The sequence below is a fragment of the Quercus lobata genome, chromosome 5, assembly GCF_001633185.2.
Source record: "Quercus lobata isolate SW786 chromosome 5, ValleyOak3.0 Primary Assembly, whole genome shotgun sequence".
Classification (NCBI taxonomy): Eukaryota; Viridiplantae; Streptophyta; class Magnoliopsida; order Fagales; family Fagaceae; genus Quercus; species Quercus lobata.
The window spans coordinates 22,578,824-22,604,613 of record NC_044908.1 but is presented as its reverse complement, the minus strand read 5'-3'; the positions used below and the strand labels follow the sequence as shown (position 1 = coordinate 22,604,613).

The following is a 25,790-nucleotide window of genomic DNA, read 5'->3' as shown; positions in this document are numbered from 1 at the left end:
TAGAGTTTACATTTGACATATCCAAGTACTAGTGCGAATGCTCTAACAGCGAAAATAGTTGTGAATCACAACTTCCAAGATAAAATTTGAACGGTAAAAAGTGTATTAGCTCAATTGATTTTTTTTAGGTGTGTTTTTAATGAAAATATACTAATTTAAATCATTTTAATTTTCAACCCTAATATCAAGTACCTGTTTGATAAAAGATTTTTAATAATGTTGTTTAAGTTTTATAAAAATATATGTGAAAAAAAATGTGTGAAAATAAATATTAGAGAAGAAATGAAAAGAAAAGAATGATTACTTGAACGGTTAGAAAGAAAACTGTTCAAAACTCTGACCTTATTTGTTTTTTTTTTGTAATATATTTTGAAAACTTTTTTTTTTTCCTTAAATAAGGGAATGAGTAATGAAAGATTTAAATTTTAAATTACAAAATTTCACACGTGTAAAGCTCTCCCACACGTATCACGCTTGTCCCCCATTGTCCCACCTCACTGAGTCTCAGTCATTTCTTCAAAAATTCAAAAGTTCTCTCTCTCTCTCTCTCTCTGCTATATTCTTGGCATTTACTCTTCCTCACACACCAGCCTCCATTTCAGTTCTCACGTTAACTTCTTACAAAACACAACAAACAAACCTCACACAACCCTTCTTCTTCTTCTTCTCTCTCCTTTATCTCAGTAACAAAATATTGATTTTTTTCACATACACAAGCACTGACAGAGACAGTTTTTTAGAGAGAGAGAGAAAGTAAAGCTCCGATTCAAACTACGATCGGAGGTATATTATAGTCAAAAGGGTCATCCCAGAACTTCAAATCGGAGTTGGGATCGGAGAGATGAACGGAGTTGGGAGACAAGGGCAGAGATCTGGTGCGGCAGGGGTACACCATCAGCGTCAGTACTCAGATAACTTTCTTGAAAGCTCCTCCAATGGCCGCTGGCTCCAATCCACTGGTCTTCAACACCTCTACTCTTCTTCTTCTTCCTCCACCAACCCTTCTCTCCCTCCTCTTCAGGTTCTTCAACTTTTTACTTTAAAGTTTTGGGATTTGTGTCTTGGATTTGATGCCTTTAACTTTAGATCTCAGCCCTTTGATTGTTTGTGATGAAAAGCAGGACTATGGATTCTATGGTGGCGGTGGTGGAGGTGGGCAAGGGTCTAGGATGTATAGGAATGCGCAGAGGGGATTCAATGGTGGGAATGAGTTTTTGTTGGAGCCTTCTACGCCGCCTGGGCCGGGTAATTCTCGGTCCAGGAAGAACAATGGCGGCGGCGGCGGCGGTGGTGGCGGCGAAGATTCGCCTGGTGGCGACTTCAGTCCTGGACTCTTGGATCTGCATTCTTTCGATACCGAGCTTCTGCCTGAGGTGTGGGGTCTCTTGACATTTCCACAATCTGCATTTTGATGAATTCGTGTTGTGATAATAGTATGGAATTTGTTAACTTGACTTGGGTGTTGACCCTTTGCAAGTGCTTCCTTGTTTGGGTTCTTTCCAAATGTCAATATAATTGTTTATTCATGTGAGTAGAGAAAAAGGGTTTTCATTGATAACTTGAATTAGAGCTTAAATCTTGTATGAATCTTTGGCTGAGTTGGGTTTGTATTCCAATTGACTGTTATATATTTTTGGGTTGATTCGATCTATGGAATAATGTACTGTTTGTTTTTGCTAAACTCGTGCTATTTGAAGTTGATCATATATGCCATTTGAATTTGGGACCTCATTGTAGAATAAGGAAAGTAGCTTGTGTTTTGAACAAGAATTGAAATTATCTTTGTATGCTTAATTTGGCTGACGCTGTTGTCTATCTCATTGGTAGATGCCAGTCTCTGGTCTGTATGATGGTGCTTCTCTGTATCGTCCTGTTCGTGGCAGAAGCTTTGATGATTCGGAGCCCTACATTAACAACAAACAAACCGGCAGAACTCGTGGCTTGCCGGAAAACAACCTCTTGAAAAGTTTTGCTGCAGATAAAGAGAAATCGAGTTCTGTAGCAAAGATAAAAGTCGTGGTATGTTCTTTTCATTCTCTTTAACTTTATCTCTTATATGGATTTTTTTAATGCTAGCTGAGAATTCCATTGTTTTCTCCAATGAAATGTGATGCCCAAACAATGAGATACTGCTCTGTGGACTCTGTCACATTATTGAAGTAGCTTGCTTTGCACAAAAAGTTATCCTTTCCTTTCAAGATTTGGCATGCTTAACTAACATGGCTTGAATATCTAGCTTTTATTCTAAGACTTGCTTCCAATGTCTTCATGCAGGTACGCAAGAGACCACTTAATAAGAAGGAATTAGCAAAGAATGAGGAAGATATTATAGATACACATTCTAATTCTGTTACAGTTCATGAGACCAAACTTAAGGTAAGTCAAGATCTGCCTAGTAAAGACTTGATGCATCATACTTCCACACAACACACTCGTCCAATCAAATCCACACAATCTGTGGTATCACAATCTTCCCCACTTATCACAAATGTCCTCTATAGGGCATGCGTTCTTGTGATGCAGTGCCACATGATGTTACAAAGTTGGCTCTAGCACCATTCATCAAAACCCGAGGAAAGCACTAGCCACATATGCACTATACTTGAAAATGACTAATCAAGTTATGCATTGTGCTCTTGAATCACTTATATAATCAAGATCTACATTGTAAACACCCAATGTGGGTTTTAGCACACCCTCACAATACACAATCATACAATCCAATCCAATTAAATCTACACAATCTGAGGAGGTACCACAAATGCAGGCCTTTTTATGTTAAAAAGGTTCCATGATGTATATTAAAAGAATAAGAATGAGAAAAATATGTATAAAAAATAAATCTTCTGATTTTCTGGTGTTTGGAACTTCTAATTATTTTAATATGTTTGTCATTTTTTTTTTGCTTATGTTGCTGTATATTCCTAAAATCTTCTGAATGTTCTGTAGGTTGACCTCACAGAATATGTAGAGAAGCATGAATTTTTTTTTGATGCAGTTCTGAATGAAGAGGTCTCAAATGATGAGGTTAGTGTATTACAATAAAATTGATAGAACAAAAAATAACTGCAGAACATAGACAAAGCAAGTAATTGAGCATGCAGAAGAAAAATATACAAACATGGCTTCTGATGATTCAATCTGTGATTTTCATTTCATTTCTCTAGGTGTATCGTGAGACTGTTGAGCCCATAGTTCCCATCATTTTTCAACGCACAAAAGCAACTTGCTTTGCATATGGGCAAACAGGTGAATAGCTGTCTACCAAATCTCACTAGATGCTATTACAAAAATTTTGGACAACTCAGTCTCAGAATTATTCTTTGTTTATTTGATTAGTGAAAGCTAACTCTCTCAATAGAATAAATCATTCAATTGTTTTGAAGTTGTTTTGTAATTGTTTTTTCCATTATCAAGTAAGTTGTTCATGAGGATACACATGCTTTATACCTCATCTTGAACAACTTTGCACCTTCTCGTGATTAACTGAATGTTAGTGCAAGATCATATTGTAGCCTCCATGATTGAGGCCATTTTAAAACATAAACCAGTTTGCTTTGTCAAACAAGATGTACTTTCTAATTGTGTTTTTATTTCAGTCATGTGGTGACTGGTGAGTCACTATCTGCTTGTTTCACATCAAATTAAAAGGTCTTAAATTCTGTAAAGTCAAAGGAAACTCATTTCTTTATGCCAATAGAATGAGGATTTGATGCCCTCATGTTGGCTTGACCCATTTAAAATAAAAATGCTCTAAATAAGCTTATGCTTCTTGTTTCTCTGCTTTTTCAGGGAGTGGAAAAACTTATACAATGAAGCCATTGCCCCTTAAGGCATCACGTGATATCTTGAGGTTGATGCACCATACTTATAGGAATCAAGGGTTTCAGTTGTTTGTCAGCTTCTTTGAAATTTATGGAGGAAAACTTTTTGATCTCCTCAATGATCGGAAGTAAGTTATAGCCTCCCCCATTTGGTTAAAGTTTGCCATCTCAAAATTTGTTCCAAAACTATAGCTATGATATTGCAGAAAACTTTGCATGAGAGAGGATGGGAAGCAGCAAGTTTGCATAGTCGGTTTGCAAGAGTACAAAGTATCAGATGTGGAAACCATTAAGGAACTCATTGAGAAAGGAAGTGCCACAAGAAGTACTGGAACAACGGGTGCAAATGAAGAATCCTCCCGTTCACATGCCATACTTCAGCTTGCTATCAAGAGGTCTGTTGATGGCAATGAATCAAAGCCACCTCGTGGTGTTGGAAAGCTCTCCTTTATAGATCTTGCTGGAAGTGAACGTGGTGCAGACACTACAGATAATGATAAACAGACAAGGTATGGTAATGCTTTGCTTCATTTTTAATCCATGAAGAAAGCTAACCTATCTGCTTTGTAGTCTAATAACATTTCTCACAGTAGGAAAAATATATGATGTGTATTAAGTTCATTGAGTCACTATTGGGCAGGTTAAACCTAGGATATCTTTCTAATTGTACTTTTCCATTGTCTTACTCATTGAGTCACTGCTGCACTCATAAGGGTTTAAAAAATGAATGGGCAAACTTATTTGCATCAAAATAAAATAATTCAGTGGAAAATAATAATGTGAGTAGACTTATTAAAATTTTATAACCCAAAAAATGTTTTTAACTATACTACTCTAGGCCCATTATATTGTACATTCTGATTGTTTATATTGACATAGGGAGATATGCTTGCCAAAGGAGGTTTCAATGCTCATATTTTACCATTAGGTTTATAGTAGCTAAAGTTAACATCTCTCCATGTTTCTCTCTCTAGCGTTTCTTGTATGATAGTGATGGTACTAATAAAGTAATTTTAAGTGATGAATGGTAAAATATGCTATTTATGTAATTTTTGCTCTTTCTTTTCTTGATTTGCTTGTTAATTAGCTGTTTCAAAATATGTTATGCAGAATGGAAGGTGCTGAGATCAATAAGAGCTTACTTGCATTAAAGGAATGCATTAGAGCTCTTGACAATGACCAGGGTCATATTCCTTTCAGAGGCAGCAAATTAACCGAAGTTTTGAGGGATTCATTTGTTGGTGACTCACGCACTGTTATGATATCATGCATATCTCCCAGCTCGGGATCATGTGAACATACTCTGAACACATTAAGATATGCTGACAGGTGAAAATAAGTATTTTTATCAAAATAAATTTTCTAGTCTTGATTGTACTCATTTTTAAACAATCCCTGCCCCTTTCCAATAGAATATCCTAATATAAAAAGAAAAATTACATTTCAGAGTGAAGAGCCTTTCGAAAGGAAACAATCCTAAAAAGGATATATTATCATCAACCTTCAACCTTAAGGAATCAACAACTGTACCATTGTCTTCAGTGCCTGCATCCAACTTTGAGGATGACATAATTGATTCATGGCCTGAACAAACTGAAAGAGATGATTTTGATGCAACTGAGGAGTCATATGAGCAAGGGAAACCTTTATGGAAGAAGAATGGGAAGCTAGAGCCATTCAATCTCTCTACTTCCGAAGACAAAATAAGGAAACCCAATGGTCAGACTAAATGGGGGGACCTGCCAAAAGTTGAACCCAAGAAGTCCCATTCAGATGATGATCTGAGTGCCCTCTTACAGGTAAAAACACTCAACAAATGATACATTGAATTTATGCATAAACCAACATTATTTGACAAGTAAAGCTATTGTTGCTTGTTTTCAGGAGGAGGAAGATCTTGTAAATGCTCATCGGAAACAAGTGGAGGATACTATGAATATTGTTAAAGAGGTGTGTGATTTGATGAATTCTTCCTTAGAGTTTGTTATTTAGTATCTTTACTGACCATTAAGGCTTAACTTTGGAATGTAATCATATGCATGGTCTCTGCCAGAGGGGATAAAATGATATTCATGGCAATGTTTAGTATGCTGTATCCTACACCACGAGAGAGTTCCTTGGGGACTCTCAAATCAGAAATTCATCTAGCTTCTATTTATTGTGTAAACTTGATGTGAGGACTTCAATTGATGACTAGTTTGCATCCATTTTTACATGTTTCATTTGCATTTGCAGGAGATGAACCTACTGGTTGAGGCTGACCAACCTGGGAATCAACTGGATGATTATGTTTCTAGATTGAATACCATTCTATCTCAGAAGGCTGCAGGAATCATGCAACTACAAAATCGTTTGGCTCATTTCCAGAGGCGTTTGAAGGAGCATAATGTTTTAGTATCTGCTTCTGGTTACTGATTTCATTTGGAAGGGCAAATGCTAGTAAAATTCTACTGGGTAATGCTTTAAGAATATAATTGCAAGGTTAGTGGCTTGGTGATGGGTTATGCATTTTTCAAATTCAATTGGAGCATGATTTGATATGGCATCCCAAGTGGCAGTGCTGGATTTTTCAATAGCCAATCTGTATCGTTTGTAATCTTTACTGGGTTTGAGGGGTTGGAGATTTCCTTTGCGCAAGGTCCAGTTTCTCTTTCACAGTATATCATTGCTATAATTTTTTTCCCCATAAGCAATTTATAGACAAAGTATTGGATTCATGTGCCAACCGGGCATGCCTACTGTAAAGCTTGAAAGCATTGTAATTTGATTAATTGATTGAATATTCCTGTTGGATTCATTTACCGCTTGTTTTCTAGTGGTCGATTCTATAAGACAAACACTCCTTTATGCCCCTTGTGCAGGTTACTCATATTTATGAAGCCACAAGCCATATGGCATTCTTCAGCAGTGTGATATCAGAAATTTTAACTCTAGATGAAAGTCATAAAGAACGTCTTTGTCATCGCATTGAAGGAGACAGCTAAACAATGGCCACCCATAATGTGAAAATATATGTGAAATTAATAAGCCTGATAATGAGGGGACATTGATCCGTGAAAAAATGGTAATGAATCTTATCCAACGTAACCTGTCCAAAGCCAAAATCCGTGAACAGGATTGATTGATTGTATTCAGTTTGTAATGAATGTGATACATTATGAAGCATGTGGTACAGCTAAATGTAATGGACCATGGATCTGTTTTTTCCACCTACGCCAAAATTTAACACTTGAGAATCTACCCTTTCTCTCTCTTTTATTTTTAGCAGAAATACAATTTTCATCCCTATATTTTGGCCTCATTTTCATTTTGGTCATTACTTTTTTATTTTAGCGCTTTTAGTCTCTAAAATGAAAAAAAAAAAAAAGGGTTCTATTTTTGTTCTTACTGTCATATCACTAGTGGAAATTGTTTATGTGATAGACGGAATGCACTGTTAGCACATTAAATGCTAACGTGATCATTAAAATAAGAGAAGTACTACATTTATAATATTTTCACAACAAATCATGGGTGGTATAGGATTAAGGGCTCAAATTATATATTGGTCATTGGGCCTTAGCCAAGAGCGTGAGTGGTCCGAGGAGGAATGAATGGTAATGAACGGTTTAGACTCAAGATTTAATAAACAAGATACAAATAGAAAGATTGTCTGAGGAGGAATATCTCCTCGGAAATGATAAGTACAGCTCAAATATGTATTATAATAATCAGAGTGACCTTCCATGAAACTCTAGTGATAGAGATGTGCATCATGAACATACGAGGAGGGGAACCCAAAAATATCTAAGGAAAATCTGCTATCATCACATTGAATGCACTGCAACTACTTTTTTGGCCACATTTATGTGGAGAAGACCTCTGAACAGTGTTGCCTTGACTACCACAGCTCACAGAAAACCAAAAAGGATATCTAATGGAACAGGTACTCAAATAAGAGCTCAGATGACCTATAAGTGTAGGATCAAAATGGTCTAAAAAGAGCTATATAATGTAAGAGACCCTCCTTGAGGAAGGGATCAGAAGAATAGAGAAAGAATACTGTATTATAATAATCAGAGTGACCTTCCATGAAACTCTAGTGATAAAGATGTGCATCATGAACATACGAGGAGGGGAACCCAAAAATATCTAAGGAAAATCTGCTATCATCGCATTGAATGCACTGCAACTACTTTTTTGGCCACATTTATTTGGAGAAGACCTCTAAACAGTGTTGCCTTGACTACCACAGCTCACAGAAAACCAAAAAGGATATCTAATGGAACAGGTACTCAAATAAGGGCTCAGATGACCTATAAGTGTAGGATCAAAATGGTCTAAAAAGAGTTATATAATGTAAGAGACCCTCCTTGAGGAAGGGATCAGAAAAATAGAGAAAGAATACTGTAGCAATCAAAATTGTATTTGTACTCAACCGTTATTGATCTATATATAAAACTTTTTTTTTTTTTAGAGAGAGTTTCAACCTATGGCGTCCGCTCCTGATAATAGCTATTTATTATCAGACCAAGACACCAATCAATTTTGGTGTAGGCGGGGATTGAACCTCAAATCTCTTATACAACAATCAGAGACTTTACCAGTTGAGCTAATTGGAACCCACATAAAATTTTTTCTTTTAAATGGTCACATTACCATTTAGTGTGCCAACAGTGCACTCCGTCTGCTATGTAGATAATTTCCATTAGTGAGATGACGATAGAAACTAAAATAGAACGCATTTTTCATTTTAGGTACTAAAAGTGATAAAATAAAAAAATAGAGACCAAAATGAAAATGAGGCCAAAATGTAGGGACCAAAATAGTATTTCTGACTTTATTTATTTATTTTTGTGTAAAATGGGGTTAGATGAACATACTTGGACTTGTAGTTGGGACTTGGAGTCATGGGCTCATGGCTACATGGGCTTTATTCAAAACTGTTTTTGGTCCTATTTCTGTGTACTCTTCCTTTTAATTGTCTTTATATTATTTTGTCCATATTTGCATATGGTACTATGTGCCCCAAATAGCAATGATCAATTTAGACCATTACTCATATTCATATAAGGCCCACCAAACAGCAGTGACTCATGTCCATCAACGGCCATGATCAATCTCAATTTCAAGGACAACACAATCTACTACATTTTCAACTAACTTAACAACTTTTAAGCTAAAGGGGCATTCCGTCATTTCACACAACCTTTCCCGCCACCATCATCTTTAAAACAAGTCCATGAAACCAAGTACACAACACAAAATCAAATGCTAATTCCAATCTTTGACATAGAGCTAATGAGAAAATTAAGCCTTCTTATATTTTTACTATGCGTTTGGATCTCTCTCAAGAACCAAAATGCTGAACCCAAGAAGGGTATTACCACTGCTAGATGGTCTTCTTCAGTGAATTCATCTTTGGTTTTCTCGGCTTCGCCATTGCCTCGGCCCATGGTTTTGTCTTCAAAGAAAGATGTTCTTGAGTTCAATGATTCAGGGTCACTTGAGTACAATTTCTACCGCAATTCGTGTCCGCAAGCCGAGCAAATTGTTCGAGCCGTTGTCCAGCGTCTGCATGAAGCTCGGCCTGATGTGGTTCCTGCCCTCCTCCGGCTTGTCTTCCATGACTGCTTCATTGAGGTGAGTTTTTCTTGTGCTTTCTTGTTGTTTTTTATACGTGTTGCTTTAAAACATTGCTGATGGTAATTATGGGTTCTTTGTGTTCTTTCTTATTTGTACAAGTTTGAACAGTATTTATGTGAAAGCTTGTTCTTTCTTGTAGAAGTTATTGTGGGATTTGTTCAGGCTTTGTGAGATCTATTTGGAATTCGGGTTTCGAAATGATTAATCAATGTTGCTTGTTTTTACTTTTTCACATTTGATGTGGATATTGTTAGAACTTCCAGATATTGATCCATTCCTTGTAATAATTTTTCCTAGTTTGTGTAGGTAGTTTTCTTGTTCCTTGTTTTTTATTGAATTTGATAGTGGTGCAGGGATGTGACGCTTCTGTTCTGTTGGATGCTGCTGAAGGAATTGATTCCGAGAAAGAGTCTCCTCCTAATGAAACGTTAAAAGGTTTTGATGTAATTGGCATTATCAAGTCAGAGCTCGAAGAAGCATGCCCTGGAGTTGTTTCTTGTGCTGACATTCTTGTTTTGGCAGCCAGAGATAGTGTTGCTTTGGTAAATGCACCTCTCTCTCTCTCTCTCTCTCATAAAAGTATACTAAAACTGTGAATTTCAGGCTGGTGGTCCATTCTATCCTCTGTGTACTGGTAGGAGAGACAGCTCTAATTCTTTCTCAGACCTTGCAACAAATGAGCTTCCTTCACCCTTTCATGATCTATCCCAAACCCTTGCATCTTTTGCATCAAGAGGATTTGATGAAAGAGAAGCTGTCAGTCTCTTAGGTATAAGTTCTCATCAATTGAATTAACCTGTTGATTGATAGTCCTGTAGATCGGCCAGTAGCTCAAAGACATGTTAAAGTTCTTTGTATATATAAACCTCTGTTATTTAAATCATCATCCCTTTGGATGCTAAGTAAAAGTACCAAATTTATGTTCTAAATTTACTAAGACCAACTTGTTAATATTACATGATTCAGTAATTAGGACCTGAGGAAACATTAACACAACTGAGGGCAGTAAATAGTGTGGCTTAATTGAGCTAAGTTGTTTCCGCTTTTCTTGAATGAGAATACAACATAATACACATCAGAATTGCACTCTCTTTTCCTCAGTTTTCTCAGCATCTGCTAAAGATAATGACAGTTTTCTAAGTAATCAAACTTGAGTGAGTTAAGTTAATCACATATGTTGATTGACATTATGCTGGAATTGACTGAAGTTAACATGATTCATCTCCATCGAAAATGATAGAAAAATGCCTTTAATTAATCGCTTTCTATCTTAACTTACTCATTTGTACTTTGCGAGTTTGTGCCCATGAAACCCCTGGTCGGAGTGTTTGATTGATATGAATTTGTCTTTCATGTGTGTAATGTCCGGTTTCTTCTTTTTCTTTACTTTTGGTTGGATATAGAAATGATACCGTTCTTTCAAAAATATCTGTTATTTATAATGAATCAGAATCTGAGTGTTTCCTTACTCCCAGGTGCCCACAGCATCGGTGTGATCCACTGCAAATTCTTGCAAAACCGTCTCTACAACTTCAGCGGTACTGATGGGCCTGACCCATCTGTAGAAACAAGTTTCCTGAACCTCATGAGATCAAAATGCAGTAACACCCACACATCTTCCTCTTCCTCTTCAGCAACAGCCTATTCTTATGGCAGCTCACTGTCATCATCAGGAGCACAACAATCACCTTCCCACGACGGCTTGCCATCTTCCTCACCTGAGGAGCCTGGAATGGCTATGGACTACGAGGGGCCTAGATCACCTTTTGGAACCCTGTACTACCATAGTCTTTTGCAAGGTAGAGGAATCCTTTATGTTGACCAGCAGCTAATGGCAGGGGAAGAGACTGGGAATTGGGTCAGAGCATATGCTTCACATACCTCCTTTTTCCGCCGAGACTTTGCCCTGGCAATGATGAAGCTCTCAAACCTCCAAGTCTTGACAGCACCAACGGGTCATATCCGCCTCAATTGTTCAAAAGTGGGGTGAGGAAGGTTTTCTTTCCCCCTTTTTTTTTTGGGGGGGGGGGGGGGGGTGTGGAGGGGTTGGAATGGGCTGTTATACTTGTTCAGGCAACTGTTACATGTGCTATATGCATTCTATTTCACCTGCTACAGTTGCAGTCTCTCAAGTCTATAGTGGTTTGAAATGTTTAGATACTAAGATACATTAATAGATCTCTGCTGTTTCTGCCATAGTTTCAGGACCCAGAAAACAGATAATTGCTATTGGTTTTTCTTTATTCAACGAAAAAATGGTAGTGGATTTTCTGAAAATTTTTGTTGTATTCATTACTTTGTAGCATTAGATTGTTTCATTCCTCTCACAACAGGGTTTGTAGATGTATAGTTATTCTAATGGGCATGCTTTTGCACCGACCGAGACCAAACGTGTGTCGGTGTGTGAAAAGGGAATACCCAATACACTCATGATGGTTGAAACTTGAAAGTAAGAATGATATTACTTTAGCTCAATGTACAGTAAACAAGTGTTGTATCCAAGCATCTCCACAGAGAAATTCATGTTAAAGAACGAATACATAGACCCCAAGTAATGGGGGTGGAAATAATAACTCTTTTAACTTCATGAAGAATTTATTTTGTCTATTGGTAACAAGACAGACTCAGGAAAATATCAATTGGGAGACACTTAAGAATGGTCAATAAAGCTGGAAATGAAAATCAAACTCACAAAAACACAAACAAAAGAAAAGGAAATTAAAGAAAGGAAAACAAGATAAAGAAAAAGCAAATCCATATGCACAAAGAAAAACTCACTACTATGGCCATCTACACGCTAATCGAGTCAAGTCTCTTCGAATTGTTGATGCTGGCAGAGGCATGCGGAGCAGAGAATTCTGTGTACATGTCTGTGAAAAATTTGTCGACAATGTCTAGGTAAACCGGGCTTGTAAGGCGAGAATAGTAGTGAAGAGCCTCTTCTATGTCCAACACTTGTTCCACATCACCTACACCCATCATTTCCAAATCCTTCTTCTTTTGCGCTAAACCTTGGCAAGCTCCATTCATTTTCTTAGAACATGACTCTTCTCCTTTCTCTATTTGGGGACTTTCTTTGTTCTTTTCTTTTACCACCCCTTCTTCTATGCTGTCCACAGGACTTTGCTTTGCAAACTTCATGAAGCTTCCACCACATGCATCTTCTTCCTTCTTGGGATCTTTTGAGGCCATTATACTATTATCGTAGCTCTCCTTCGCCTTACATAGATTGGCCTCCCATTCATCACAAAAATTAGTATAGAATTGATCTCTTTGATGATCTTTTCGCTTGCCACTGCGACGAGAGAAGGGACTGAAGGAAGCTGGTTTTGAAAGCTTCTGGTACCCTCCAAAGAAGATATACTGGAGGTTTTCAAGAGTTTTCTGAAAAAGGGTCTTGGTTTTATATATAGTTTTTCCAAGCAGCATTTTGTGGCTCTAGTGTATCGTAGGCTGCTTTACAGTCAGGGTCTACAACTACAAGAACAGACACAGCTCCTATCTGTTTTGCTGCTTCTTGTCTTCTCCTGGTGCTGCTTCCAATATACAGATAAGGAAGATAGACAATTCAAGTTTCTTAAAGTAACCTAAAGACAAAGGCAATGGAATCCAGAGGGAACATTTTCTTCTATTTTGGCTTCTTCATCTTTTTGTCCACGCCTTTCTATATTGTCGATGCTTTTTTTTATCTTTTTCTCTAATAATTATTTTATGCATCTTTCCTCTTACCATCTGTGAATCCCCTAGTCATTTTAAACTCCCATATTATTATAAGAGGGTGAATGCATATATCAGACATATAAGATAATTTTTTTTTTTCCTTTCTCTCTCTCTCTCAAACTTGATAATCCTTTGATTATATGACTACAAATCAGACGGCCAGAACATAGTACATCCAAACTAAAGTAAAAATAGGTACATTCTATATGTCCAGAAGATATTTTAAATTAGATTATGAGACTGAGAACTTTAGAATCCAAAGATTATGAATGTTTCCTTTTTTTGACTACTTGTTGTGAAAAGTGGTGCTGTGGCATTCATTAATATGCAAAGGTAAAGGCAGTGGCCAGTGGGTTGGTAAAGCTTTTGTAGTATTCCTTGTATTAAACTTAAACCGTCCAACCACTACGTGATTATCTTTATACATTTTTTAGACAATAGGGACCAAAACGGTCCCATACTAAAAGTAGTAGTTGAACTATATTTAAACCTCCTCAATCAAATGTTCAACTTTTTTTTATTAACAAATATTAATCCAAAATTATCATGCTCTTTTTCTAAAAAAGAAAAAAAAAAAAGAGATCATCATACTTTTCAAGAGCCAATCAAGTTGGTGCATTGGATATTTAATTGATCACCCATTATTAACGCAGGATAACCAAAACAAAATTGAAACAACAACAAAATAAAGAGATATGACCTAGAGTTAGCACTTATGCTTTGCTAGGAGTTAGCACCAAGCGAGGAAATTACTAAGAGTCAGCACTTAAGGTAAACCTGGAGTTAGCACTAGACCAAAGAAAGACCAAACAACCATTTTTTTCATTCATCAAAATATCAACTATTTTTTCAATGAGTACAATAGGTTGCTTATAAAGGATTGATAAACCCTAGTTCTAATTGGTTAGGAAACCCTAATTGCCTTATTACAAAAAATAATATTGTTTCCAAATTAAAATACTAATAGCTCAATAAATTAATAGGACCTAAAACATAAAAAAACAATTGACTTATAAACATAAATAATACTAAATAATAATCTTCTTGCATTTCGACATCAATTATAGGTGTCGTCGGTGTAAATTCCTCACTGCATTTACAAAAAGCGCTTTATGTTCTCCAATCTTTAATGAGGCTGGTATTAGAGCTCTTTGATTTCAGGATACGTCATTAAAGTGCATTTCGTTTCCTGTGCTGCAGTTAAGTCACCTTCTCAATGTTGCAACGTTAAAACTTAAAATCCTCCCATCAACCTCATACACTAAAGGAAAAAACAAATTTTGTTTCACTTGCATAGATTTGGCAAGTAACTGTTGAGTTAACTAAGTTCAATTATAGCCCTGCCTTCTAAGAGCTGCAAGCAAACTCAAACCCTGAAAAGAGTTCATGACATGACTGTTGTCAACTGTCATGGTGCTTGGGAAGGGAGCAAAACTTGGGTCCACGTGCATTGGACCTGCTGTGATGGTGACACGTGCACTTTTGGTAATGTGTTGTCATGCACTAGACTCAAGCCAAGTCTTTTGATAAAAGTAAAGCTTGAGTCCAATACTCTAGTGTACTAGACTTGTTGCAATGATGACATATGTCCACTTTTGGTCATATGTTGCCATTGCAACGGGTTCAATGCACTAAAGCATTGGACCTAAGTCAAATTCATTGCAAAGGGTAAAAGCTTTCGTCCAATACTCTAGTGCGCTAGACCTGTTACGATGGTAACATATTAGATAATCTAAGTTTTATATGTAATAAATTATAGTAACAACCAAATAAACGTCTCTAGTGGTTCAAGAGAAGTGATTGGTGTAATCTGTGGATAAAATTGGAACTCCAGTATTGCGTACCAAATGCGGCCCAATACAGCTTAGTAATCTCTTTACAATGAAAACTAATTAGTGAGCAGCACCTTTCGGTTCCAAGTTAGCTACTAGCTAGTGAGCAGAGAAATGGAGAAAGAAAACCCAAAAGGAGAAGAAACACATAGACACACATGTCCAGACCCAGATTTAAGTGTTACAGAAAATGAGCATCTGACCCACTAATAATTCTCATAGCTTGGAAAACAATTTTGAAATTAAAAAATTATTCTGTATCAATTCAATTATTAAAATAAAATTGTCATAATTACAAATGAGGGACAAGAAATACAGATCTAAAGTACACTATGAAGTATAACCAAAAATCATCTTCTATAACAAGATTGGAATTCATCAATGCTAGTATACTATTTTCAATCATTCAGTTTAGCCAAGTGTCCATATCACGGCTGCTCAGCCACTTTATTTTGTGTCTGTCAGCTCTGTCCTACTTTCTTCCAAGAACTGCTCTGGACCCACCCAACTTAGGAGAACATACAGGTAAAAGTAGATGGATTGCTTTAAAAAAAATTGCCAACTTAAGTATAATGCAATGCATTCTCTCTCTCTCTCTCTCGTGATAAGTGCAATGCATTCTCTCTTCAGTCCTAGCAACTTAAATAATATTCTACTGACTTCCTCTCTTCTTGTTGAATCTGAAGAACTGATGCAACAGTCTATGAACTTCACCATAGCTATCAGTAGAAGAAACTAGACGATTTTTTATCCATTGTGGGAGCTTGTTAGTTGGGTGAGATAAGCTTCTGTTTGATGGATCAGATGAATACCGAGCGTCAACCAACAAAATTGCTGCATAGTCATTTACATGCCGAATTGCTCTACCTGAAACAAAACATGTAAGGGTATCAAGGAAAATTCAACATAAAACCCTCTAGACATGCATACATGGGTGACCAAAAAATAAAAACCTTCAATGCACAATATGCACGCACAATACAGGAAAAAGTAAAAACTCAGAATTGATTCCTGACATCTGGACAGACTATCAAAGTATCTCCATGGACCACGGATTATACACATTGCTAGTTCTATATAGAATCTAAAGACACTATGGAGAACCACATTTGGAAGTTCTACCATTATGAACCATGGAACCTGGAGCTTGGTTACATCTCACTGGATTTTGGACATTACATAATGTCCCAGTGAACTAACAATATGATTTACCAGGCTTGCATAATAAGGTCTTTTAAAGATAGCATATGGTAGTTATCACGCACCAATTGATTGATTTACAGCTTTCATGCAAAGATTTTCATAGTATTCTTTTCCTCTGCGCCTGCAACTTCTTAGGATGTCAAACCCAGCCTTTACATCTCCATTGTAAGCTTCTTCAGTGACTGAAAATTTGGGAGGTTTCATGGGATTTGAAGTTCCCAGACCTTCAATATGCTTCACCCTCTCAATCAACTCAATATCAGATGGGCTAGGATAGGGCAGGCCAACCATAACTATACATCGGCCCATTCCATCACTTAAGTTGATACCTTCTGATATCTTTCCACCAACAACAGCAAGGAGTATTGCACCACTCTGAGAGGCTGGATTTTCTTTTGAATCCCCAATAGACAATGTATTAATCGTTTCCTTGTATTCCTTAAGAACAGATTCCACATCCATACTTTTTCTAGGCTCCCTAAATAAACGTTTCTTCTTCATAATCCTTTCCATGATGCCTGAAGCCTTCCATGCATCATGGACCTGTCCTTCATAATCAAAAGAAGAGAAGAACACAACGATTCCTTCAGGAACCACTGTTACCAAATTGCAAAGCAAAAGCCCTAGCTCCTGGATCTGTAAATTCAAGCCCATTAACAAAGCATAGTCAATCATCATACACAGTAGTTTCTAGGGAAAATAAATGTAGAAGAAAATAATTAGTGTTTCTTTCAATTGACTTGAACCAAGCATTTAATTAAGACTGAAAAAGAACGTTAAATTTCTCGACACAAAAATATTCAATCCATGAACAGGACTGCACATTCTTCAAGTTAATGAGAAAATAATCAATTAGATCACTAACAGTGATAGAAGACAGAAATTTCTATAAAGAATTATGAATGAATCTTTACACTCACCATGATTGACGAGCTTCTAGAGCTGTAGCTAAAATCAAAAGACTGACCAGAAGGGCCACGGGAAACTGCAACTGGCAAAATACTCTCAGGAGGGACAATGTGACTACATGTAAAGAAATGCAACTGATTTGGTGGTAGCCATGGGAAGAGTCGCTCCCTTGTTTCTTCTACAGGTTGCAGAGTTCCTCCTGCCAGTAGAACAGCATGTGCTTGGTCCACAATCTGCAGGAAGTTCAGATGAAATTATCAATATAGGGGCAATAAATCTAAGCAAAGCATAATCCATGCATGTCAAAATAAGCAATTTCTGGAGAACCTCAGAAAAGATCTTTTCACCAGTGAGCATAACATATTTTATGTATCCTCCTTTTTGTCCTGAGCATGTTGGTTGAGACCTTGAGACAATAATCCTTCCATCACCATTATTGTTTGTAAGTGATTGCAACATATCAGATAATGCCCGGAAACCTGACAGAGTGCTTTCCTCCTCACTAAATTCCCTAGTGTCATAGTGTGCTGAACTTTTTTGCAAGCTAGCCATTTTATCCCCATAACTGCTGACCTGGCAAACAAAGAATATTTTTACCTCAAAAACAGGGAAAGAGCAAGCAAGAAAAAATTATATGGCACACTGTTACACACATAAATAGAAGAACTCACCTTGTGGATGATGTTGCTTTCCTTTATATACTGGACCAATTTCACCAAGTTGATGTTGTCTATATTGAGTGAAAATAGAAAATCATTAATGGCCATTGAAACATAGAAGACACCATTTGCTCCAGAAGTTTGAGGAAGATCTACACTTGTACCCTCAAGTAAACTTCGGAGGAGAGCCTGAGTAAGGACCATCAGGGTTTGGATATATCTACGATTACCAGGTCCCAAGAGATTGCGAAATCTCTCAAAGTACCTCCCTATGTGGGAATGTACATTTTCCAACTGTAGAAAATTAAACATTTCAATATACAATTAAAAAATTAATAGCCACCATCTACAATACCATCATAAAAGCTTAAATTTTTAGCACAATAAAAGTTTCTAACCTCAAAGTACACTAAGTGAAGACTAGGAACTCTAAGGTTATCATCAGTCTCCCGTTCTTTTAATAGCTTTTGTAGGTAAGAACCACTTAGAACAGTATAGGGTTGAACCCATGATATTCCACACTCTGCCCTTTATCTACTGGTGGGAGGGGGTGGGGCTGATGCCATTTGGTAGGCATTTGTTTGCATCTTTCTGGCCTTCAAAATGTGATTTGAAGGTAGGGGCCTACCCATTTAAGTTGAAAGTGAGTGTGGGAAAACAATTGTAAAAGGCGATTGGTGCCATTTATTATGTGTCTATATATATATATAATCTCTTGCAATTAGTACCATTTGACATTTTTTCCATACTTTCTGGGACCTAAAATCACTTTTCACTTTAGTGCCAACAAATGGACCCTTGGTCCAAATACATTAGCCAAAGATTGTCATTTGTCTATCATTGGTTCAACTGAATTTGTTCCCAAGGGAGTTCAGAACAATGCTCAAAGAGCAGCTGAACCACATTCACAAATCCAAATACCAGCTTTTAAGAACCATTAATAGTAGTAAGATAAAAATGTGGTAAATGACTTGTTTACCTGTAACAAACTAATTTTTGAGTCATACATGCTGATGAGTGAATCAGCTAGATTGTGAGCCTCATCTATTATAACAATATTATTCTTCAAATTTAAGCCAAGTGATTCGCGGGATGATTTTGATAGAAGAGATTGATAGGGTAGAATCACAAGATCAGCTGCAGGGACCATGCTTCGGGAGCCATAATATGGACAAGTTCCCATATTTCTTCCAAGGTTAACAAGATCTTCAATATCCAAGGCTCCTTGTTGAGATATCTCACCTCTGAATTGTCTTTGTAATTTAGGTTTTCTAAGCATTGGGCATCCAGAACAGGCCTTGGTCCTGCGTATTCTTCCTCCTGCACCTAAGTTCTGAAATTGATACTTCCATCAGTCAAGAGAAAGACTCTTGGCTCACCAGCACATGCTAGCATCTATTCATTTAAACAGAATGAGGTAAAAATGCTTGTATATGGTCAAGTAAGCACAGGGGCATCCCATGAATTGGTCAAGCTATTAGCTCCATAATTACATGAATTGATGAAGTCTAAGTGTCTAACTACATTTTCCCATTTTACATGGAAACAAAATATGCAACTATTAGAATGCTGTGTCCTCCTATATGGTCAACTATCCCATGAAACAGATCAATTATTATGGATGTATGATAATGTCACCATGATCATATTTTAGTTAGCCAGCTGTGCAGGATGGGTTCACATTCTCAACACAAAAAGTATACCCTGCACTGAAGAGCCAGATCCCAGATAAAAGAGGAAGAATGGTACAGTTAGATTTAATCATGGTAAAATTTTCCTTTGAAAATGGCATGGCATGCATATAAAATGTCAATGAGGAACTTGGCTGTTTTAAGGGAAGGAAGTAGTTCCTTACAAAAATAAAAGGAGAGACTTCAATTTTAATTGTGGAAGTACAGTGAAATAAGTGTGACGTATAGAATCAGTAATACTCCACAAACCTATACTATGAGAGCGATTAACATGGAAAAATGATGGGTTCCATGGTATTCATTTCCTCTGGAATCCTTTGCTGTAACATCTGAAAAGTCTACCATTTACGAACATGCCTTAACAACTTAAACAGCTGAAACTGTGAAAGAGTTGCTCTTCAGAAATAACTAAATAAGTCACTGAAACAAGAACTAAAAAGATGGCACAAGCATAGTTATAGAGAAAATGAGCCTCATATTATGCATATAGAATATTTCAATCCTCACAATTAGAGAAGTTTCCAGGAAACCAAACCAAAAAATATTCATCAAATTTAAGTAATGGGAATGATATAAGAAATTTTGGTACCTTGATCTTGGAAACCTCTTTTTTGTTGTTCTTTTGAAGCTCCAAGCACCGCTCATTAATTCGATTGGAGTTTCCAAGTTTTAATACCTCTGAAATACATGTCACATTAAAAAATTGTAATCTCTAACACAATTCCCAAAAAAGAAACTCAATAAGAATTAACCTAACCTTTATTGATGCAGAAATTTTTCCTAGAACCCAAACACACAACCTGCATCTCATTAGCGAATTCTGTCTTTCTTAACTCCTTTATGAACTGTGAAAGCTGTGAATGTGTTCGACTACAAAAATAAACCTTCAACTTCTCCTCCTCTTCCTCATCAGAGTGATCTTCTTCCTCTTCCCCATCACTTGATAAACTAAGAGACCCCCCACCAGCCTTCCTCTTTGACTTCCCACCAGACCCTTCCTCATCACTTTCATAATCTTCCAACAAAAACTCCTCATCACTCAACTCCACTGCATCATTTTTCTTTTGCAAATTCTCTCCCTCTTTCTTTGTAACTAAATCTTCCCCCTCCATCCTCTGCGAGAACAAGTCCCTACAACTTTCCTGATTCCCTCTCTTATCAGGTTTTCCAAATCCAACACCATATTTCTTTGTCTTATTCTTCTTCTCCTGACCTTGGCCATCTTTGTTCACAACAAAGCCTTTCATCCAATCAGGCTCATCATCTGAGCCACGCTCATCGTCCCGATTCTTACCAGAATCACCTTCTTTTTCTGATTTCTGTTGTTGCCTTCGGTCAACCACCCATTGCAAAGCACTACAGATGATACTTAATGTTTTACCAGTCCCTATTGCAACAAAAATATTTCATACATAAGCCAACGAAAGAAATGATTCCTTTAGAATTCTATAATTCAAATTTAGCACAGCATACAAAATTAACACTTCACTCAACTAACCCAAATGCTACAAAACATCATAGTTTAGTCTTCAACTTCATGGACCAAAACAAAAATTGACAGAATAAAGCTTTTATTTTTAAAGTTTTTCCTTATTATTTTTCAATAAATTATCAATGGGGTAGCATTATTTTATGTGATTATTAGTGGGGAGCACATAATTTCTTTGTGGGTAGCTAATTTCACATTCTCTACATTATGCTAACAAAAAACAACCTCAGAAAGATAAAGTAAACAAAACCCAAATCTTATTTTCATTTGTTTTACTCGGTTTTCTCAGCAAACAAACAGATAATACATGTTTTATTAATGCTAAGATATATAGGATGAGAGTGAGAGAGAGAGAGAGACCAGTGGGGCTTTCGAGCATGGAGACGCCGCCTTTGTTGAGAGAATGGTAGAGGGAGTTCATGAAGTCGATCTGGATAGAGTACGGCTTGTACGGAAATGCTGGGAATTTTGATTCCCATTTTCCTTCTTCTTCTACTTGTTCCATTTCTCACTATCTCTCTCTTACTGTGGATTTTGGTTTTTGGTGGAGTTGTGGTTTTTTTGGCTGCTAAGGCTTTGTTTGGGTATTGGTACTTTTTTTCTTTTTTTTTTTGAGAAGTGGGTATTGGTACTTAGTAAAACAAGATATTGCGCGCTTTGCTTTGCATTTTCAGAGAGAGATACAGAGTTCCCGCCAAGGGTCAGGGGCGGGAGAGCATTTATAAAAATACAATGCCAATGCCGGCTTATTTTTTAAGTTAACAAAATGAACTTTTTTTTTTAATTACAGCAAAAAATATATATAAAAATTAAAAATTAAGAAAAATATTATCTATCTATATATATATATAAAAAGAGGTTTCATCTTTTTCAACTAAACTTTTATGTGGTTCAAAAATACTCTCATTAATAAATGGTAACTTTATTTAAAATTAGGGTCATAAATGTCATATAACAAATTTCATTTTGTATTAAAAAAGAGAATTCCTAAAATTTATAATTTTTTTTCCTTTTACATTCAAAAAATAAATTACAATTATTACTTATCTCTAAAATTTATCATTTTTATTTGTTTGAAAAAAAAATATTTCTAAATTATAATAAATGCAAATTATTAACTTTTATCAAAAAAATGGAAGAGCCTCTAAGCATGCGCCCCCATGAGTGCTCAGAGGAAATAATATAATTATAATTAGTATTAGTACTAATAAAATATTATATAAAACTGAAAGAGGAAAATTTACTTCAAATTACGTGACTAAAGGCCGTGGTGTAAGATTAAAATTTTATTAACCTTTTTTTTAAAAGAAAAATTTTATTAAACTTAAAAAATATATAATAACCCATTTAAATTTCTTTAAGATTTTATTATTTTCCTTATGTTTGGATGGAAGGAGAGAGAGGGCAAGAAAAGAGTGGTTTAAGCAAATTTTCAAAATTTAGTAATAAAGTTTTAGTTAAATCAATTTATGTTAATAATTTTATTGTGACAAAGTTTAAGGCACAACAAAATCTCACAACATTTTATGATACTCTTGTTTTGAATTGTGGTGGGTCTAAGTATAATATTTTTATTTTATTTTATTTCATTTTTATATATGGCCTATGGTGGGTTGACACCACAACTTGTGAAAATGTAATAAGAATTTGATGTGTTGGTAGAAAAAGCCCAATGTCAACATACTTGTAGCTCATCAAACGATTTGTAGCATATATATCAATCCATGTGTGATTGATTCAGGGCTTTTGAGTTTTGAGGCAACAATGAACAAGAAAATTACGAAAATGGGTCTCATTGTCGAATTGAAATCAAGTGCAATATCTAGGTGCAATTACTTCCATTCCACTCACAAATTTTTTTACTTCTTCACTTTTTTTTTTCAACTTTTTATTGATTTAATTAATGGCTGAAATTGGAAATTACTTTTTTAACTCTCAATCTCAATTATTAAAAGTAATTGCACATGGTGCAATACTTAGGATATTGCGATCTCAATTCCTCTTTGTCTGAGACATCTTAATAGTTTAAATAAATTCCACTGGCCCTTTATTCACAAGGATGGAGAAGAGATTGTGGACATACACTGCCTGATCTAGATGATGAATGTAGCCTTAATTCCTAAACTTTCAAGCATAAATAACAATAATAAATTTCCATTCCAACTTATCAAAATCATTCTCCATACATGCTTTTATTCCATTCTATTCAAATACTAAGCAATGTTGAATTTTTTTAATGTGGAAATGATAATGCTATTTGTGTTTGATAAGTCAATGTAACAAGGTGTTTGAATTTATCGTAAGTATGTGTTCACATACTATTACATCGAAAATTTCACAATCAAGCTTTTATTTGTGTTGTGGTGGAACCTAGTAAGCAGAGTGTGTGAAAAAGTTAGCGAACTTTCTTGTGAAAAATTTGGTGTCTTTAGCAAGGTCATTAAATTTGATTATAAAATTGCTTTATATATATATATATATATATATATAGATGGGTTCAAGTTACACCAGGTGTAACTCCATAAAAGTTACACATTTTTTAGGCCGTAAATTTATAAGAGATCTAACGGATAAAAACAAAACACCATTATCAATTACAATATTAAATTCTTACCTAATTAATAGTCTCTTCATTAGCTCTCTCCTCATTTAATATTTTTTATGTCTCTTTTTCTCTCTCCTTATTAAGTCTTTCTTTCCATTTTTTTTTTTTTTTGCAATTTCTCCTCTTCGTTTTTATTCAGGGATGAAGCAACTGAAATGAAGCAAGACATATAACCTATGTTTTGTTTTTAGAAAAATTGTGATGCTGATGCAATTCCCTTCTTCTGTCACAGGTCATTGTTTAAATCCCTATGTTTTTGCAGAAGATTCAGTATAAATATTATATGCAATTATTGAATTTGAATGGACTTTTGCCAAATTCTTTTGATAGGTAATGTTTATTTACTTCAATTGCCTGTACATTTTAACCTATGTATCATGAAGACTGTGTTTGTGACACCAAATCACCATATTGCTTCAATAATATCTTTGTGTTTAGTGAAATATATGGAACCTGTTGGTGCAAACACAATAATAATGGAAATAATACATAAAGAGAAACTGAATAGTACTTCTGAATATTATTAATATAAAGAAAGGAAATACACAACACTATTTGGACTGAGGCGCGGCACTCGCTCTCTTTAAGGAGATTCAAGCCCTTGGTTGGCTAACTCTTGTAACCGGTGCAGACCTTCTCTGACTTGTCTCCCCCAGGATACAACAGCCCAACAAGTGTTGTATGGCTAGAACAACCTCTGCACAAAGTGTTCAAGCCCAAAGCTCCACCAGAAAGAACACCCTTCCTTGCCAATAATCTCTCTATTTTTTTAGTGTGTATTGTGAATTGCAGTAACTTGGATTGGGTCTGAATGAGTCTATTTATAGGCTCAATGGGCCTTACGAAATTACTACCCAATTTATTCTAATTAATTAGGTCCAATTATTCTGATGTAATGGGTGTTACAAGATTAATTGTTGGATATTAATCTGATGGGCTGGAGTTACACTATTAATGGTGAGATGAGGAGTTTCTGAAGAATGAATAGGCCCAAACGGATAGTCCATTAAGTGGGTTAATGGCTCTTCATTGTCCATAATAAAAATGGAGTATTAATTCGGGCCATTTACTCACCAACGGATATGGTAATTATTCTGAATGGACTGTCAAGTAGGAGGATCCAAGGGGCTGATTCATTTCCATTTTTGATACCTCCACTCTTCACCTCCCCCTTGCGCATGTATCTAGCCCAATATCTGAGACAATTCATATTAGCCCATTAATCACCACAATTAAAAAGAATAAAAAAGTCTCTCTCCTTTTCAATGTGGGATTAAACATTTTTCACAACTCTTCATCTTCCATATTCACTCCACATCTTTACATTTATTTTATAACATTTACTCATTTTAATTATTTAATATTAAAATGTTCCAACAATCCCCCACTCATTTTAATATTAAATTTTAGTTAAAGAGAGATTACCAGGCAAAGATGGGTCACTATGCATCATGAAGGTGTGCTCTGCATTGAACCTTCACTTAGTAAAACAGCGATCTCAACTCCAGAGTCGTAGTGGTCTCCGACTTGAACTAGGACTGCTTTAGGGAAATTAAACATCACTGCTTACACATAACAACCCAGGTGTTGACATGAGCTTTTATAGCTAGCACTTTACGGCCATGTGCTGATCCCAGTTTCATGGGTGTATTTGAGATTAAGTCCAAATCTCATAGGGAGCGGCCCCACCCCCACACTCACATAGGTGAAATTTGTCAAGGGTGCTCCTGCAATTCTGACACCCCACTCATACGAGCTACAAATTTCATTAAGAGTTTTTTACTCAACCTCTCCACATTACAGGATAAATGCACTTACATCATAGGGATGAACAATTAAAAAATTATTTACAGAATAAATAATTTAAAAAAAATAAATAGTGCATTTCTTACGACCATCATATGATTCGTTTTTCCCATTGAACCCAATTCTCAGGATCTCTGGTCCTTGGGTTGGGTATCCTCATACATGGCTCATGATTCTATGGACTTTAGTCCCATCCCCCTCGATGTATTCCAGACTCTATCTTTTGCCAAGGCCTTGGTAAATGGATCTGCAAGATTATCATTAGATTTAATATAATCCACAGTTATGATGCCACTACTCAAATAAGATCGCACGGTACTGTGCTTTCTTCTTATAGGTCTGGATTTACCGTTGTAGTAACGGTTTTTAACTCTACCAATTGTGGCAGTGCTATCACAATGAATTAATATAGGTGGAATTGGCTTTT

General features: G+C 36.0%; 4 protein-coding genes across 5 annotated transcripts; 2 read left to right on the top strand and 2 right to left on the bottom strand.

Annotated features, from left to right (window-relative positions):
• The first annotated feature begins 518 nt into the window (after positions 1–518).
• LOC115991289 (kinesin-like protein KIN-13B) lies at positions 519–6,678 on the top strand. Of its 2 annotated transcripts, none has more exons than XM_031115000.1 (12): positions 519–1,021; positions 1,122–1,373; positions 1,828–2,019; positions 2,275–2,376; positions 2,950–3,027; positions 3,168–3,249; positions 3,793–3,952; positions 4,031–4,333; positions 4,935–5,153; positions 5,272–5,623; positions 5,709–5,774; positions 6,060–6,678. In XM_031115000.1, exons 1-12 carry the CDS (start codon positions 842–844, stop codon positions 6,237–6,239), a joined length of 2,166 nt encoding a protein of 721 aa, XP_030970860.1. In that variant the 5' UTR covers positions 519–841; the 3' UTR covers positions 6,240–6,678. The 2 variants fall into 2 exon arrangements, with proteins under 2 accessions (XP_030970860.1, XP_030970859.1); XM_031114999.1 differs by having other exon boundaries at positions 1,119–1,373.
• A 2,287-nt stretch (positions 6,679–8,965) lies between these two features.
• On the top strand, positions 8,966–11,471 carry LOC115992879 (putative Peroxidase 48). Its single transcript, XM_031117123.1, has 4 exons — positions 8,966–9,446; positions 9,803–9,991; positions 10,053–10,218; positions 10,925–11,471. Exons 1-4 carry the CDS (start codon positions 9,075–9,077, stop codon positions 11,437–11,439), a joined length of 1,242 nt encoding a protein of 413 aa, XP_030972983.1. The 5' UTR covers positions 8,966–9,074; the 3' UTR covers positions 11,440–11,471.
• Positions 11,472–11,926: 455 nt separating this feature from the next.
• Positions 11,927–13,087, bottom strand: LOC115992337. The gene has a single exon (XM_031116494.1). The coding sequence runs from the start codon at positions 12,876–12,878 to the stop codon at positions 12,240–12,242; it is 639 nt and encodes a 212-aa protein (XP_030972354.1). The 5' UTR covers positions 12,879–13,087; the 3' UTR covers positions 11,927–12,239.
• Positions 13,088–15,243: 2,156 nt separating this feature from the next.
• LOC115992336 (ATP-dependent DNA helicase DDX11) lies at positions 15,244–21,641 on the bottom strand. The gene is made up of 9 exons (XM_031116493.1): positions 21,313–21,641; positions 20,221–20,850; positions 20,053–20,141; positions 18,752–19,105; positions 17,785–18,066; positions 17,441–17,686; positions 17,125–17,346; positions 16,267–16,840; positions 15,244–15,868 (listed from the first exon to the last, which is right to left on the bottom strand). The coding sequence occupies exons 1-9, from the start codon at positions 21,455–21,457 to the stop codon at positions 15,654–15,656; spliced, it is 2,757 nt and encodes a 918-aa protein (XP_030972353.1). The 5' UTR covers positions 21,458–21,641; the 3' UTR covers positions 15,244–15,653.
• Between the last annotated feature and the right edge of the window lie 4,149 nt (positions 21,642–25,790).

Excerpts from the sequence above, each read along its gene's own strand:
- LOC115991289 (XM_031114999.1), top strand. The coding sequence starts at position 842 with ATGAACGGAGTTGGGAGACAAGGGCAGAGATCTGGTGCGGCAGGGGTA. Across the intron at positions 1,022-1,118 it reads CTTCTCTCCCTCCTCTTCAG|CAGGACTATGGATTCTATGG; the intron begins GTTCTTCAACTT and ends TGTGATGAAAAG. Across the intron at positions 1,374-1,827 it reads ATACCGAGCTTCTGCCTGAG|ATGCCAGTCTCTGGTCTGTA; the intron begins GTGTGGGGTCTC and ends TCTCATTGGTAG.
- LOC115992879 (XM_031117123.1), top strand. The coding sequence starts at position 9,075 with ATGCTAATTCCAATCTTTGACATAGAGCTAATGAGAAAATTAAGCCTT. Across the intron at positions 9,992-10,052 it reads CCAGAGATAGTGTTGCTTTG|GCTGGTGGTCCATTCTATCC; the intron begins GTAAATGCACCT and ends TGTGAATTTCAG. Across the intron at positions 10,219-10,924 it reads AGAAGCTGTCAGTCTCTTAG|GTGCCCACAGCATCGGTGTG; the intron begins GTATAAGTTCTC and ends CCTTACTCCCAG.
- LOC115992337 (XM_031116494.1), bottom strand. The coding sequence starts at position 12,878 with ATGCTGCTTGGAAAAACTATATATAAAACCAAGACCCTTTTTCAGAAA.
- LOC115992336 (XM_031116493.1), bottom strand. The coding sequence starts at position 21,457 with ATGGAACAAGTAGAAGAAGAAGGAAAATGGGAATCAAAATTCCCAGCA. Across the intron at positions 20,851-21,312 it reads CATGCTCGAAAGCCCCACTG|GGACTGGTAAAACATTAAGT; the intron begins GTCTCTCTCTCT and ends TTGTTGCAATAG. Across the intron at positions 17,347-17,440 it reads GTGAAAAGATCTTTTCTGAG|ATTGTGGACCAAGCACATGC; the intron begins GTTCTCCAGAAA and ends AACTTCCTGCAG.